General features: G+C 37.6%; 1 protein-coding gene across 1 annotated transcript in view; it reads right to left on the reverse strand.

The window, feature by feature from the left end:
• Window positions 1–691: 691 nt before the first annotated feature.
• The window catches only part of LOC311287780 (growth-regulated alpha protein-like), a 176,579-nt gene continuing 159,524 nt past the window's right edge, over window positions 692–17,746 (reverse strand). The window contains exons 1-4 of the mRNA XM_084404813.1: window positions 2,239–2,366; window positions 2,024–2,150; window positions 1,431–1,499; window positions 692–1,260 (exon numbers count right to left, since the gene is read on the reverse strand). Coding sequence (XP_084260939.1) covers window positions 1,194–1,260; window positions 1,431–1,499; window positions 2,024–2,150; window positions 2,239–2,308 — 333 coding nt within the window. The 5' untranslated portion in view covers window positions 2,309–2,366 and the 3' untranslated portion in view covers window positions 692–1,193. Of the gene's footprint in view, window positions 1,261–1,430; window positions 1,500–2,023; window positions 2,151–2,238 lie in introns of the transcript that reaches the window.

A 17,746-nucleotide genomic window follows, 5' to 3' on the forward strand; every position in this document is an offset into this window, starting at 1 on the left:
GCGATTATTTTTTTTTTTCTAAAAAAAAACGGTTATTTTTTAAATAAAAAACTCGCTTTACTGTTCGAGTTTTCTGTGTGTGTCTTAAAAAAAAATTCACGTAATATATTTAAAAAATCAAAACTCAGAATATCTAATCTGTGGCAAGAAAGTATTGTTGGTGATTATTATATGTTAATAACAAACAGCCACATTTGGTCAGGGATAACATTATTGAACTATTCTACTTTATGATGGTGAAAACGATATCACCTGATCATCTTTGTTTCTGGCTTACAACAAATTAAATGTTTTGGTAAACACTGTTACAAAAACCACAAACTCACATAAAAAGCCATCATCATAATGGCGACCAATCATTCTCATGAAATAGTTTTCAGTGAATATTGTTAAGGGAAATATATATTGTTATATATTTTTCATTTGCTCAAGTTATAAAACATAGATTTGAACCATTACCCTAAATTTGTTTAATTGGATTAATGCAAAAAACAAACAAAACAAAAAACACTAAGATATATATATTTTTTCTTTTAAGAACTGTTCATGGAAAGGTTCTTTGGGGAGCCAAAAATGGTTCTTCTATGGAATCGCTGTGAAAACCCATTGAAACCTTTATTTTTAAGAGTGCATTAATGTGTAAATGAGATCAGATGTCATGAGATTCAATAACTTGAATGGCTTCAGATGTATGCATATGTTACATGGTCCATTTTATTACATGTTTATGATGCTTCTGAAAGATTCCGTCTCAGTTCATTGTAACTGTAAAAAACATTCAGATTTTAGGTTCTGCAGAATAAAGTCATACGGGTTTGGAATGACATGATGGTGAATAGCTCAGGGAATAATATTGCATTCATGTTGAAATGTACAGTAACCTGGTAATGTTTTGCTAGATGAAAAAAAATAAGCACAATAAAAACCAACAAAAATATCCATTAAGACAATTAAAACATATTTTATTGCTAGTATAAGCGTGTCATCATTCAAAAACAATGCAAAACTACATCAACATATAAAACTATAATTTAGTGAGACAATAACAATAAATATAATAAAAACCAAGGTCAGAAAAATGTACAGTAAAAAAAAAAAAAAAAAACATAAATTCACATTTTATAAAAAAAAACACATTTTCACATTCAATACTTCACCAAGAGATAAATTAAAATAAAAAATTCTATATTACTTCAGTTGCTCTTTGTGTTTTTAGAACAGTCATATGCATACTGCCTCTGGATGTTCCCCTTGCACATTCTGCAAACATAAAGAGACACACATTACATTACTGTCTGAAGGATGAAAGGTGCCACAGTGTTCGAGATTAAAAGTATGAATTAAAATTCATCCATTAGCATGATTTGAATGAACTTATATTAATAATAAGACAGATAATAAGTGTGACACATCATCATAGACAAACTTACTCTTTCTTTAGAGAAATCACCCAGTCTACTCTAGGATTGAGACACGTCATTCCTTTCTTCATTGTAGCACTGTAAGAAACAAATGTATGATTATTTAAAATCTTTTATTATTTTGAAAGACCACTGGAAAAAATATGTGAAATTCTAGTAAATCATGATTTTATCGTTAAATTATGTTCACCCCAAAAAATTTACTTTTTTTTTCTTCCGTAGAACACAAAAGTAGTTATTTATAGTAGAACATCCAAGCTGCTCTTTTCCATATAAAGCAAGACCTTTTATTTTATTTTACAGAAGAACAGCTCAGGCATTCTGCTAAACATCTGGTGAAAATAAAAGCCATACAGGTTTGAAACCACATGAAGGAGAGTAAATTAAGCCTCAAATTCATTCATTCAGACGAAACATCCATGTATCATCATCAGTTATGAATTTTCACACGCTACCAGCCACTCTAATGATCTTAAAGACCTTTTAATATGAAGGCTTAAATCTTTCAAATTAGTGAAAAAAGCATCAACAAGTGTCCACCACACATGTGAACTCCTGAAATGATGAAGAGAAGAAGAAGAAGAGGAATGTGGAACACTCACATGATCTCCTCATTTTTGCAGTGTGGTCCAGCAGGAATCACCCTCAACGAGAGTATTCTTCCAGTACGAATTGGTGGGTTTGAATGTGTTTGAATGCACAGGCAGCGCCTGTTGATGTGAGGCATTCCTGCAGTGACAGAGAGAGAGAGAGTTGGTGTAAATATCTGCAAATGAATGGATTTAAAACACCGTTATGAATGTTATATTCTGCTTACCTTCTGTTGTGGACAGCAGTGCAGCGGTGCAGATCAGAAACACAAAGGCTGTTACGGTGAACTTCATCATTCTGAATCAGTGTTGTGCAGAGAAATGCCAGTAAACGTGTGAAGTGAGCGTCTGCTGTAGTCTAACACAGGCCTGCACTCTCCCTTTTAAAGAGAGAAACTCCCACACGACACGAGAGTGTGTTGCGCAATTACGGTTCCTGACTAATCTTCTCTTCCAAGAAACTCTATTTTTCTTGCTATCTCTCTATATTATTTTATTGCAATTTCCTTTACAAGCTTTACAAGCAAAAGTACTTATTAACCCTATGAAGCATGCTGTGTCATATTTGATATGCTAATTTCTGAGAAATCTAAATAATCAACATGATCAAAACTTTGCTGAAACTTGTAGCTGAACACAATCTACTACAGTCCTTCTGTCGTCTGATTGATAATTCATGCTTTTTTTTGCAAGAAGTCCACCTTCAAGTCCTTTTTTTTTTTGCTGTGAAATCTTGTGGCCTACTGATTACATAAATAAGAATAAACCTATAAAAGGTCATATTAAATAACAAAAGGTAAAAATAAGAATAACTTTAGTGATATTTCAAGATGAACATATACTAGACTATACTGTTATAAAGATCTCAATTTGCATTACAAGCTTTCAGAATGTCTAAATAAAACTTTTTTTTGCTCAATTTGGGCCTCTGAATAAAACAGAGGAAAATACTTACAAAAGTCAGGCTTCATATGACAGGCTTTACAGGATTAATGTTGCCTTTATGTGCTATTGCAATAATCGTAAATACAAGTTTCCTAGTTGAAAATCGGATGTGAATGCACTCTCAAGTCGTATTTACTACTGGGAAACTGGGATCAATTTGATACCGGGGTCATAAACTCTATTGCATTCGAGTATATTTTGACCCAGAAAAGGTACATAGGCCTTCTTTTTTTAACCCATATTTGGTAACACTTTAGAATACTGTTCCTTCATTAATGAATAACTACACAGGAAGATAGTAACGCACTATTAAAATTAAAGTATAGCCTACTAACTAACAAGAAACTCTGATTAACGAACAAGTAGGCTAAGTAGCGCTCAGTCGAACGGTATAGTTCACTATTAGCTAATCAGTAACTATTTAAGGAGCAAATAATTTGGATCAGTAGCCTACTCTAACGTGAAGAAAAAGTGATTATTATCTTATTATCTTATCTTATCTTATTCTACAGAAATTTCAGACAAATATGACTAACAGATGGGGAAAAAAAATTAATAATCAACATAAAGCCACAGTTCACTTTCAGGTCAAAACGGACTCAAACGCAAAAGGTGTAACCTAACAATTTAGTTTGTTTACAAATCTGTTTGTTTCTGAAAATCTGAAAACAAATTTATGTTTATTTTGACAGTCTTAACACACTTACACGATTTCATCTTCATACTAAAAACTATGGGTAACACTTTAGAATAGGCTACTGTTCCTTCATTGATGACTAACTACACAGGAACGCACTAAATATTCTAAGATGTAGTAACACTTGAGTCATGTTGTCACGATACCAAAATTATTATTTCTATACCGATACCAAGTCAAGAATTACGAATTCGATACTTTTCCTGAAAAGGGAGAAACACTATCAAATATCATTGCTGTGCTTTATTTTAAAACCGGGACAACATTCTAATCATATAACACACTAATAAATGAACATATGAACAGCAGATATATTAAACATTTGAACAAAATATGAAATATAAAAATATAAAAAATAAATTAGAGCAATGACATTCAAGGTAAACAAATAATACATTTAGCAGAATTATCTCAGTTATCAATCATAAGAAACATAAGAATTACCGGTAATAACTTTATCTTGATTCTGAACTTTGAATAAAAATATGAACAGTGATTATATTAATGTTTAATATTGGTAACATATGATAAGCCTCATTGGTGATATATTTGACATATGGGGAGAGAGTTGTGGAAGGCCTATACTTCATGTTAAACATAAATATATAGCAGCAAAGACAACGTCGGCAGTGTTGACGGCAAAATAGGCTACAGAATTGAGAGGTGCAGTATTTGAAAATCGATAATATTTTTTTTAATTACATTTATATCTGCATTTATGTCAAAACCTAGAGACTTTCAAACATCAAAATGTCATGTATTAATATGTATTGTGTCAAAATGACATAGAAACATCTTTTCCCATTCTATTTTTCCTGGGAACGCTTCCAACACGCTTGCGTGTCGCGTGAAAAATAGGCGTCGGTTCTATTTCTAGCATGCACGCGTTTTCCGCGCGGCTCGGGCTCGCGTGTCACGCAGGCAGTGTGCTAGTTCTAACCTGTTAACAAGGGAGCCGAAATAAAAACGGACACGCCACGCATCCAGTGTGTCGCCGAACTTACAAATCTGGAACGCGGTCATTCTTAGAAATATCGATAGCCTACTAATAGGCTAAATGTAAGAATCCTTTTTTTTTTTAAGTATCGGTGCACCGTGCAACACTAGTCATTACTATCCAAAATCTTAAGCAAATCTCAAAAGCTTACAATGACTTCAGTCAACATTCGGTAGGTGGTTTTCCCAAAATTGTAATTAATGTAGGCTATAGGGCGCCTAACTCTGTCAGATAACATCAAACGCCACTCATCCATAGCAAACAGGATTATTATTCGTTCTATCTGATACATTTTATTTTGTTTGAATTCATTTCGTTTTCATTATATATTAACTCATATTTTGGAACGATTCTTTTTTTAATTTATTTTTATGAAAGGCCCACTGTTGAACTTTTAAGGTCTGTGTGCAAACGCAATCGTATTTAATTTGTAAAGTATGTTTTCATTTGCTCATTTCTGAGGTCGTGTTTCTGGACATTTAGAGACTGAAGTCATTTTTTTGTTTTTGTTTTTTGTTATTGTTATTGTTGTTGTTGCTTTAAAATGTGAACGGACTTCATGCAATTACAAGACTTATGTGAAACATTTCTGTTTCTTCCCGTAAGTGTTAACAGAAGATACAAATCGTTTGTCAAATTAAACTGTCTGGCGCCCTATACCTGAACAATTACAATTTTGGGAAAACCACCTACCTAATATTGACTTAAGTCATTGTAAGCTTTTGAGATTTGCATAAGGTTTTGGATAGTAATGACTCAAGTGTTACTACATCTTTAATGAATGTTAGAATGTTTATAGTGCGTTCCTGTGTAGTTAGTCATCAATGAAGGAACAGTATTCTAAAGTGTTACCCATAGTTTTTAGTATGAAGATGAAATCTTGTAAGTGTGTTAAGACTGTCAAAATAAACATCAATTTGTTTTCAGATTTTCAGAAACAACCAGATTTGTAAACAAACTAAATTGTTAGGTTACCTTTTGCGTTCGAGTCCGTTTTGACCTGAAAGTGAACTGTGGCTTTACACATGAAATTATGTTGATTTTTTCCGCATTCCGCATTTGTCTGAAATTTCTGTAGAATACATCTAGCATCTTTCATACGCTCATACACACACTTGTTCCTTCCCTCTGGCGCTGCGTTTTGTTTAGAATCATTTTCGCGCATACACACAATAATTCTGAAATTAAAATAAAATGACAAAAACAAATGAATTTCTTAATGTGTTTGTAGAGCAAAAGTGAAATATTTAAGAGTAATATTGATGTTGTTAGAAAAAAGAATATGTATAGTTTTAATCAACTGTTTGGTTATCGACATTCTTCAAAATATCATCTTTTGTGTTCAGCAGAAAAAAAGAAATTCATACAGGTTTAGTCAGAACAACTTGAGGGTGAAAATTTAAATTTTGGGGTAAAATGTTTTATACATTTATTCTACCAGGTCCAAACATACACTGTTAACCCTTGCTGTAATTTCCAGGGTAAACAACTGTAACTGCCAGTGTTTTGCTGTATCATTGGGGAACAGTATTTTACTGTAATACGAGGTGCATCTTTAAGATTTTTTGCAGCTCAATTAATAAATTACAGTAAATTATGTACCACAGGTACGAACTGTAACATTAATCGTTAAATTACTGTCCTCCGAAACTACTTGAGTGCATTACGTCACATTATATTGTGAAGTGTAGCCTATATATTCAGGCAGAAAACAAGGATTTATGCATTAACACACACACACACACACACACACACACACACACACACGTACTGTGAAGAATAAGTCCACTGGAGGCAAGTTGAGTTGAGAACCCAAACGCAATTTATTTACAAAGCAATATAAACACAAAACAAAAGCATGGCAAGGCATGGACAACTCTAAACTAAAACAGAAACAAAAACCAAGACTAGAAAACAAGATGCTAGAGCCAGGGCATAAAACAAACAATACTCAAAGACACAAGAGGTAGTGATGGGACATTTGAACCGAGGCGTCGGAGCGTGTGTCGAGAAAAAGTGGGCGTGCCAGATGAAGCCGCGATTCGAGGCTTGTGTTGTTAACGTGAAAATCACGTGACTAATGACAAACGAGGCCTCGGTTTGTGTGGATACGTCATCGGTTGGGTCTGAGTGTCGCTTCCGGATAAAAGGCGGTTCGAAACTCGCGCCACCTTGTGGGTGTTGCAGGAGTAGTAGAAGCAGTTGTAGTAGTGTCAGAGAGTCAGAGAGTTAGATGATAACTGTTGTGTCATATGTGAGGGCTGTATATTATTACATTATCAGGTTAGAATAGTTAAAGTAGGCCTATATTATTATTATAGTAGGCCTAGCTATATTATAGTCTTGTTATATTAATTAGATAAGATTATTTGGATTGCTCTGGATTTTTGCATCTGGACTGGACTGCTTTTTGATTTGGATTGCCTTTTTGGATGTGTTTGCTTTTTGTGACTCTTCTTTTTCCTGGTAATGGACAAGCAAGAAAGAGGAGATCCTCCCCTGTCTGGGCTCAACAGAAGCATCAGTGTCCTCATTTGTACCACTGCCATTTTTACGTTCCCCTGCATCCCCTGTTCCTTGTGAAAGGATATTTTCCAAGGCTAGAGAGATTTTGTCCAAGAAGAGGAATCGTCTAAACCCCAACACACTTGAAATAATTCTGTTTCTCAATAAAAAATCTATTGTAATCCTTCCTTCCGGACTATTCTGTTGCAGTTTACTTTGATAATCTGTTATCTATAATCTGCTAAATGAATAAATTTACTTTATTACACTCCCTCTAACATAAGCACTGCACTCAACACAGTGTCACTGTTGTTGTTCATACTGTCACTATCCAAACAATTTATGAATAATTAATAAACTGTGTGTGTGACTCTGCACAAGTAAATTCAGACAGAGAAAGATACATATTTTATAATATACACAGTAATGGACAAATGTCTGATCATGTCTTTTTATTATTGCAAATGAAAGGTTACAGACATCAACAGTGAGTAGCCTACAAAATAAATAAATAAATATTTGTATTTATAAAAATATTTTTATAAAATATACATTTAAATAAAAATATACAAATAAATATAAATAATTATTTGTATATTTACATTACAAATAAATATTTGTATTTCTAAAAGTATTTTATAAAATATACATTTTTTTATATATAAAAAAAAAATTTATAGAGGGAGGGAGGGAGGGGGGGCGTGGCTCTGAACACTAGTGTCACTAGTGAGCAATGCTGAATGAAGCTTCGAGTAATGAACCTTTGGCTGAAGCAATGGACTGCGAGGTCTCAGTGGTTCAGGAAGCCTCATTTTGCCATCACTAGTTCTGACTCTTATTATTCCGTGGCAAAAACAGGAAGTGACATGCAAAGGCACGATGGGAACAAAATAAAATATACCCAAAAAACTCTTAGAAAGAATAATTATTGCTCAAATATACAACAGTTGAGTATATAAATCACAATAAGCATTATAAAATAGTCGAAATATAAAAATATACAGATTAAACTGATTAAAAGTTGCTGAAATAAACGAGTGTTGAAGTACACAAGCGCCATCTAGTGGAAATAAACAGTATAGACACCCAAAGCTTGTCACAGCAAACACACTCCCACCATCACACAATGACTACGTTTACATGCAGCCAATAACCCGTTCAAAACCGGGATATTAGCAATAACCCGGTCGCGCACGGCCATGTAAACACCGGCAAAAACCCGGATATGCTCATATCCCGGTTTTTAAAAACCCGGATATTACCCCTGGGGTACCCCTTTTCTAACCTGAATATTTGGTCATGTAAACGCGTATCGGCATATCCCCATCAAAAGGAACATTGATTTGTGTTCTGCGCATGTTCTATTCGCAAGGAATCTTGGTCTTTTGAGTAGAGACGGCGCATACAGAAACCCGCGTGCAGTATACCGGAAGTAAACAAGAAGTAGAGGTTAACATGGCGAGACGCAGCACAGCAACACACTTTTGGAGCGAGAAGGAAAGCGCAAACAAAGGCGATCGCTATCTGCCCCGAACTATTCATTATCCGGGTGCTGCTGCTGTTGTTGTTGTCTTTGGATACAGGAAGAAGAATTGGAAATGACGCATATTGCGTCTTAAGGTTGTCCGTACGTCCTGACGCTAACCGTGCGTCGCCGTTTACATCGGGATATTCCCAACTGATTACAAATTCCATGTACAGGAGTAACTCTCTCTGCTCACGCATGTAAACGGGTTATTCCGAATGTTTCAGAAACCCAAATAGTGACCCTAACCCGACCATAACCCGGATATTGGCTGCATGTAAACGTAGTCAATGTGTAATTCTTAATAGAAGTTCAGTAACTCAGCATGAACTTATAAACATTCATAGGGTAAGTATTTGTACATGTTTAACATACACAGTTAAACACTAATCAAAGCTAACCCTTTAATCAGCTTCAAGTAGTAACACTGTTTTGTGTATGGGTCTTTCTAAGTAGACTGACTTGTTTGTGCGTGCACCCTTGCTATCTATTGTTGCATCATTTACCAAACGTTTAAGTCTTCTCACCATTCCATCAGATCCAGGGAAGACTTTTACCACTTTAGCTAGCTTCCACTGATTTCGTGGAGCTAAGTCATCCTGAAGCAGAACAATATCATTTATCTTGGTGTTTCTCCTGCTCTTATTCCACTTACTTCTCTGCTGCAAACTCAACAGATATTCCTTCCTCCACCTAGTCCAAAACTCATTCGCCAGAAACTGAACTCTTTTCCATCTCTTCTGAAGATAAAGATCCTCCCTTACAAACTCTCCAGGAGGTGGTGCAATGTTGGTGGACTTCATTGTTAGTATATGATTCGGCGTTAATGGTTCTGGTCCCACAGGATCATTGATGTGTTCTGAGGTCAATGGTCGACTATTCACGATCGCCATTACTTCATACATAAATGTTCTTAAAGAAGAACTGTCTAGTCTTGCTGCAGACTTGTCTAGGATGGACGTTAGTACACTCCTTACAGTCCGAATCTGTCTCTCCCAGACACCACCCATGTGACTGGAAGCCGGTGGGTTCATGACAAAGGTATAGCCTAACTCTTTCACATGTTCTTGATCCATTCCCTTCATCAACTTCAGGAACTCTCCCTTTGCCCCCATGAAGTTGGTACCTTGATCACTATGCAGTTGACTTACATTGCCACGTATAGCAATAAGACAACGCAGTGCATTAAGAAAGGCATCAGTGCTAAGATCATCCAGCACCTCAAGATGAACAGCTCACATGCAGGTGAAAAGTAGTCCGTATCTCTTCAACTCTTTCCTTCCCTCTTTAACATAGAACGGCCCGAAGCAGTCCATGCCACTATAGGTGAACGGAGGAGTAGCTTCCATTCTTTCTAGTGGCAGGTCAGCCATCCTTTACTCCTGATTGCATTTCCTCAGCTTCCTACACTTAATGCATTTGTAGATGAGAGATGAAACTTCACTACTGCATTCCAGAATCCAAATACCATTGGAGCGGATTTCATTGATGGTCATGCCACGACCTTGATGTTGCACCTTTTCATGGAAGTGTTTTATGAGTAAACGAGATATATGATGCCCTTTAGGAACAATGGCTGGATGCTTTACATGAGGGTGAAGTTCTGCCTGTGTCAATCGTCCTCCCACCCGTAGGACATCATGGTCGTCGATAAACGGACTTAACTTGTACAGCTTGTTGAACTGACATAAATTAACTTCCTTGCCTTGTTTTAGATGCTTGATTTCGTCACTGAACACTTCTTCTTGAACGATACGAATAATGAATTGTTCAGCATCCTTTCTTTCTTCCAGTGTTGTGAAATTGTTGGATCTTTCTACCAAACCTTTCACACTCCTTGCACAACTTTTGATTCTCACTATGGCTTTCACTGCCCTCTTCCAATCTGAAAACCTTTGCAGGCGATCTGACAGACACCACTCTTCTCTTGCCTTGGTCGTAAGAACTTGTGCCCTTTTGAGCTCCGGATCTCCATCATTAATCTCTCCCCCATTAATGTCTTCCTTAGGGAGTTCTCTTTGCCATAGGAAACTTGGACCAGTAAACCAGTTTGATCCCATGAGTTCCTTTACGGTGAGCCCATGAGAGGCGTGGTCAGCTGGATTTTGTTCTGAAACCACATATCGCCATTGACTAGTCTCAGTGCTTGTTCTGATTTGCTGAACTCGATTGGCTACAAATACATGGAAACGTCGTGCATCGTTGTTAACATAACCAAGGACAACCTTGGAGTCGGTCCAGTAGTATTTCACGGATGTCATCCAATTCTAGTTCTCTTTTTAGCAAATCACCAATTCTTGTGGCAACCACTGCAGCTGATAGCTCTAGTCTGGGAATTGTTACCACCTTTGATGGAGCAACCCTAGCTTTACCCATAACGAGAGTGCAGTAGACTTCTCCAGACATGATTACAGCTCTGAGGTATGAACATACTCCATAGCCTGACACACTGGCGTCTGAGAAATGGTGTAGCCCATATTGCTGAACATCCTTGAATGTTGATGGCACATAACAACGTGGTATCTTTAACAAAGACAGGTTATGGAGGTCTCGCAGCCAAGCTTCCCAATGCGGCTTGAGGTTATCAGGAAGTGGTTCGTCCCAGCCTATCTTATCTTGACACATCCTTTGTAGGGTACTTTTCCCAACTAAAATGAAGGGAGCGACGAATCCAAGAGGATCACAAATAGAAACAACTGTAGACAACACTCCTTTTCTAGTAAAAGGATTTTCCTTTACTAGCACTCTGAAATGGAACTCGTCTGAAGCTATTGGATTCCGAGCGCCCTCTCTACTTTAGGCTCTCCAAGAGACAAGTCAAAGTCAGTCGCCCCTTCAGTACATTCCTCCTTTGGAATAGTGGCGATCACAGTCTTGCTGTTGGTGATGAATTTGTGCAAGCGAAGCTTCCCGGTATTGCAGAGACACCTGGCTTCCTTTACAAGTTGGATTGCCTCTGCTTCAGTGTCTACACTTGCTAAGCCATCGTCAACATAAAAATTACGTTGTATGAACTTCACTGTGGCTTGATTAAACTTGCCTTCACCTTGTACGGCAAGGTATTTGAGGCCAAAGTTTGCACATCCAGGTGAGGAGGCCGCTCCGAACAAGTGGATCTTCATTCGGAAAAACTGATGGTGGGGCTTTCATGTTTCCATTTTCCCACCATAGGAACCTGAGGTAGTCCCGATCCTTTGGAGCAACATGAAACTGGTGGAACATACGCTCCACATCACACATGATGGCTACTTGCACTTTCCGGAAATGACACAAGACTCCAACAAGGGTATTTGTGAGGTCAGGCCCAGTCAGTAGATGCTCAATCACAGAAGCATTCTGAAATCTTGCAGAGCAATCAAAGACGATGCGAATCTTGCCTGGCTTCTGCGGGTTATATACTCCATGGTGAGGTATATACCATGCTGGTTGATTACTTAACTCCATCTCTGGGACCTTTTCAGCATCGCCTCTTGCCATTATGTCCTTCATGAAAGCCAGGTAATCCTTTTGGTACTGCTCATCTCTCCTTAAACACTTCTCTAGGGATCTGAGTCAATGCTCTGCACATGCTTTGTTGTTTGGCAACTCTGGCCTCTCACCCTTAAAAGGCAATGGCATCTCATAGTGTCCATCTTGCGTTTGCTTAATGCCTTCATTCTATTTAGCCAAAAACCTTAAGTCTTCTTGTGATGTTGAGACTTCCTCATTATCCCTTTCAACAAAGTCAGACTCAAAAACCTTCATTATCTCTGCTGGAGTGATCATCTCTTTTACCTTGTTCCTATGTACAAAGCAGACTTCAGACTTGAGTTTGTGAGATGGATCACCAGCTGCTAGAACTTGCTTCATAATAATCCTGTGACTCACACCGATTTCATCTTGATAACTGTCGTCATCCAACCCAACACAGACCTTTGTGCAAATGGGTGATTCTCATTGCCACTGAGAACATCTCTGGGAAGTAAGGCTTGAGGACAGTTGTATCCTATTAACAAACCTACTTCACAGTCAAGTGCAGGAGCCATTACATCTGCCAGATGTTCTAGATGAGGCCAGTTCCTTGCGGTTTCACATGTGGGTAAATGAGATCTATTAGCAGGTACAGTGCTATGCATAAGTTTAGACACCCATGCTAAAGTTGACTAAAAAGAGGAATAAAAAAATCATCTTTTGGAAATTGAACTTAATGCTTTAATTTAAAAAAATAGGAAAAATCCAACCTTTAAGGACACCAATTTTCTTTGTGAATGAATAATGTATCGTAAATAAATAAATGTTCTTTCTTAAAATACAGGGTGCATAAGTTTGGACACCCCTATGTTAAATTCCCATAGAGGCAGGCAGATTTTTATTTTTAAGTATTTTTTATTTTATTTTTTGTTTAGAGCAAATGTTTTATGGGGTACTTTCCATAAGATCATCTCTCAATGCAAATCAAACTAGCTATTAGGCTAACTGAAATAAAACCATGCCAATCTCTAGGTATGGTGAAGGCTATGTGATGATGTGGGGCTATTTTAATTCCAAACGCCAAGGGAACTTTATCAGGATGCATAGTATCCTAAAAAAAAAAAAAAAAAAAAAAAAAAAACAACTTAAAAATAAAAATCTGCACTAAAATCTCCCTCATTGGCTCAGCTGCTGTTGAGACATAAACTGGAATGATCGATGAGGTATGAGTGTCATTCCTTTCTTGAACTACTCTGTTCGAAGTCACAGGCTTAGACTCTTGTACCTTATGTGATTCGGCTGTTCTATCTGCAGATCCGTGATTGACCTTGAACTGATCTTGACTGGTTTTAGATCTTTGTACTGGGAATTTATTTACACGGTCCTGATGTAGGCTTGTTGGGTGACACTTCTCACATTTTTCACACACACTCCTAGAGGTGCAGCTTCTGGAGTTATGACCAGTCTTAAGACAGCCAGAGCACAACTTCTCAGACTGTTCAAACTTCAATCTTTCCTCAATTGGTCTTTCCATAATCTTACGACACTTATGAAGAGTGTGGCCATATCTCTTACAAAAGACAAACATGAAGCTAGTCCTTTCCTCGTTGGAACTAGTGGTGAATGTCTTGGCAGTTGAGTTGCGATTCCGCTGAAACTTATGATCTTGATCTTTTTGCTTGTACCTTTCTTGCTCTGCTGGCTTTCTTGCAGTGACGTGATAGGATTGCATGCAATTCGAGCTTCCTTGTTGAGCAATTCAACAAAGTATTTGAAATCTGGGAACCCTTTGTATTCGTCTTGAAACTTGGTGACTGCTCTATTCCAACGTGAACTTAACCAGTCTGGCAATTTGGCTGATATTCTCTGATTTTCAACACAGTAATTCAGAGCTTGTAAACCTTGAACATAAGGCATGGCTGACTCAACACTGTTTTGGAAATCTACAAATTCCTGGAGATCTTTGCTGTCTTTGGTAGCAATCTTGTGCCAAGATTGTATTTTGTCACGATAAGAATTGCCAACTACGAACGGATTGCCAAACCGGTCATCGAGGATGTTCCAGGCTGCCGTGTAAGCTATTTCTGTTCCAGCAACAAATTGTCCTACAATAGCTCTCTTGGCCGGACCAACTACATACTTGCGTAGAAAGTAGAGCTTTTCTTGAGGTGGCAAGTTCTTGCGAACAATTAATGTCTAGAAAGACAGCTTCCAGTCATTATACTTTAGGGGATCTCCAGAGAAAACAACAGGTTCTGCAATTGGGATCCTGTTGGCTATAATTGCTTCAGCGAGTGCCTTCACAAGGTCATTAGAAGCTTCGTTGGGAGCAGGCAATGAAGGTGACAGAGATATGAGCTTGGGGAATTGGTAACCTTTGAGAGGAACAAGAGGGTTAGTTGAAAGGAGCCGTGTCTTGTGCGAGCATGAACGGCTTAGAGAGAGAAAAAGGAATGCTTGGTTGAAAAACATAATCTTCTTGTCTTTGTTGAAGAAGAGGAGCAGAACGCCGTTCTCCCTCATCACCTTTGATGCTTTCAGCATAAACCTGCAGCCTTGCTTGTGCTGCGTTATGTCTTTTTAGTTCCTCCAACCGTTTCATTTCCTTTTTCTTTTCTTCCAGCTTTATTTTCCTAACAGTGCTTTCCGAAATAAATTGAGCCCTTTTCCTTGCATTCTCCGCTTCGGTTTCTCTTTCTTGAGCTTCTCTTTCTGCTGTTAACCTTTCATCCTCTGCCTCCAGTTTCCTAATTTCCTCTTCATGTTGATGTTGTGTCTTCATTATTTTAATCACTTGTGTAGCCGCTACTTCAGCTGCTGCTTCTTGTCTTTTCTGCAGAGAATCACTATAAGATTGACTGGACATCTTGGAAACAGACTTTGACTTACTGGAGGTTGCTGAGATGATGCTGGACATCGTGGCTTCAAACACTGAATCTGAATTAGGCCAGGGAATCTCCTTAGGATCACCGTTGAGAAAGCTCTGAGACTTCTCATTTGCAGTGCTAGTAATGGCAAGACAAGTGTCATTTTTCCTTCGGATTTCAGGTTCCGGGCTTGTGATGCTTCTTATATCGCCATAAATATGGTCGACCTCAGACTGAATGGCATTAATGATGCTCACAACTTCACAAATCAATTCTGCATCATCATTGTTCTTAATGGCTCTTTTCAAACCATTGATGTGATATTTCCACATTCTATACTTCTGCTCAAAGCTTCTTTTCAGATCATTTAGTCTAGCGTCTTGCAGTGTTTTACCCTTCTCGGTAAGTGTGTGTGCTCGCTGACTTCTTCTAATATCTGGGAGCTGTGTTATATCTGCTCCAACCTGAGGTTGTTGTACTTGTGCAGCCACTTCAACTTGCTCAGTTATATCAGCCTGCTGTGGTGGGATAACCTGCTCTGCATTGTCTACGTCTTGTGCAGTAGGGTAAAGAGCTGACTTCTTTAGTAGGCAGCAATGTTTTTTTTTACTTGTGTATGACATGCTAGATCTGTGTTGCACTATAATGTGAATATTCAAAGAGCTCAAAATAAATCTAAAGTTTAGTGTAAAGCGATTATCTCAGCTAGACTTATGTGATCCAATCATGTAAATGATAAAAAATGGCAGAACTTTCAAGTAGCAAAAGTATGAACTTGTAACTTGTAAAATGTGAATATCAACACGCTTAAATTATAAAGTATGCAAAACACTTGAATATAACAGAAAATTCACATTTCAGTCTTATTCAATAGTAGCACAATTGCCCATCTGTTTAGTCCCTTTAGTTTCTTAAGCCAAACGATAATAGAAAAATGTCCAACTTTATCTTAGAATGAGGATGACGGAAATACCAGAGCAATTGAAACTTCAGCGACAGTTCAAGTGCTTGCATGTTCAGCCTTTACTTGCCCACTGGCTGCTTCAGTCAGTCAATTGCGATATTTTCATGTTGTACTTCCCTCATTTAACATGTGGCGCCTCTTGATGGCCGTCTTCCTCGTGCAGCTTTACGATCAGATGCTGTTGTGTTGGCCTTCACCAACGCAGTAAGTGTTCTACTGTACCGCTCTTAGTCACAACACGAAGGCTGAGGTTCTTTTAACTGATGTTTAATGCTCTCTGGACTCAGACATCAACATCAACACCGTAGAACTGAGTAAAAAAGGATGAATATACAACAAAAACATGTCATACAGTCAGTTACATGGAAAACACACATGACTTTAAACTCGTACATAAACAGAAAATACATACCACTTTTGCCAGCTTGTGAGCTAAGAGAGGGGGTTACATCTTGAAGCTTCTTGATTGCAAGACTTATGATCATAAAGAGAAATACTTTAAACCTTGCGATGATTAAATCGTTTTAAAGTAACAACATGTAGTTTTTCAACCTTAAAATGTTTAGTCTACTAAACATGTATAAATTATGAAAGGAGGAAGATTAATAATATTATCATTGCCCATATGAAAAAAAAACCTGCATGCTTCATATACAGTAACAGCCCGTTCTCATCCCAAGTCGTCATATAAGTTACTGACGCTTTCAAAATTTCTTCAATATCTGACGCACAAAGCACCCTTTAGCGTCCATATGAGACGCATAACCCTACCACAGACCTAAACCTACCCATAACCGAAGCGTCTCATATTGACGCTAATAAGTGTGCTTTGTGCGTCGGATATTGAAGAATGTTTGAAAGTGACGATTTGGGGATGAGAATGCGTTGACAGTAACCGTAAATCATTTTACGACAGCGGTAATGGACAATTCCGCTTCCAACCTGTAGGGCGACCGCAGAGGAAAAGTTCCATGTTGTTGCTTTAAATGATCAGCAGAATTGCTCTGTAAAACTCCGACCGCAGTTCTGACTCTTATGGTGCGTTCAAGTCCTCCTGGGAAGTTCGTACGTACGAGGTGGGAAGTCGTGCTTATAACGGCATGTGCGTTCAAGTCACTTTCGTCGGAGCAAAATGGCGGAGTACTTTCTCTTAATTAATTACACAAAAATACAGTAAGATTCTTTAACTCTTGTTCTAGAAAATGAAGAACAAAGAAATGTGCATCAGGTGTACTTTGTATTTTTATGTTTTTAATTAATTTATGAAGCCACTGCCAACACATTGTTACATGTTGCATTGTTATATTATAATACTATCATATTCTGTGTTGGCGAACTGAGCTGTTAATAGAAAAGCCTGACAATATCACAGCTAAATACCTTTACGTATTGTGTATTCCGCCATGTTAATCACTGACACGCCCCCAACTCGTAAAGATCGGAGCTTAGAGAAAATCCCGAGCTCCCCACTGGTATTTACGACATTGTGGTGGCGTTCAAGTGCGTTCAACTCGTAAATACGATCTATACGAGATGACTTGAACGCACCATTATTATTCCGTGGCAAAAACAGGAAGTGACATGCAAAGGCACGATGGGAACAAAATAAAATATACCCAAAAATCTCTTAGAAAGAATAATTATTGCTCAAATATACAACAGTTGAGTATATAAATCACAATAAGCATTATAAAATAGTCGAAATATAAAAATATACAGATTAAACTGATTAAAAGTTGCTGAAATAAATGAGTGTTGAAGTACACAAGCGCCATCTAGTGGAAA

The sequence above is a fragment of the Rutilus rutilus genome (assembly GCF_951802725.1).
Source record: "Rutilus rutilus genome assembly, chromosome: 3".
In the NCBI taxonomy this organism is placed as follows: Eukaryota; Metazoa; Chordata; class Actinopteri; order Cypriniformes; family Leuciscidae; genus Rutilus; species Rutilus rutilus.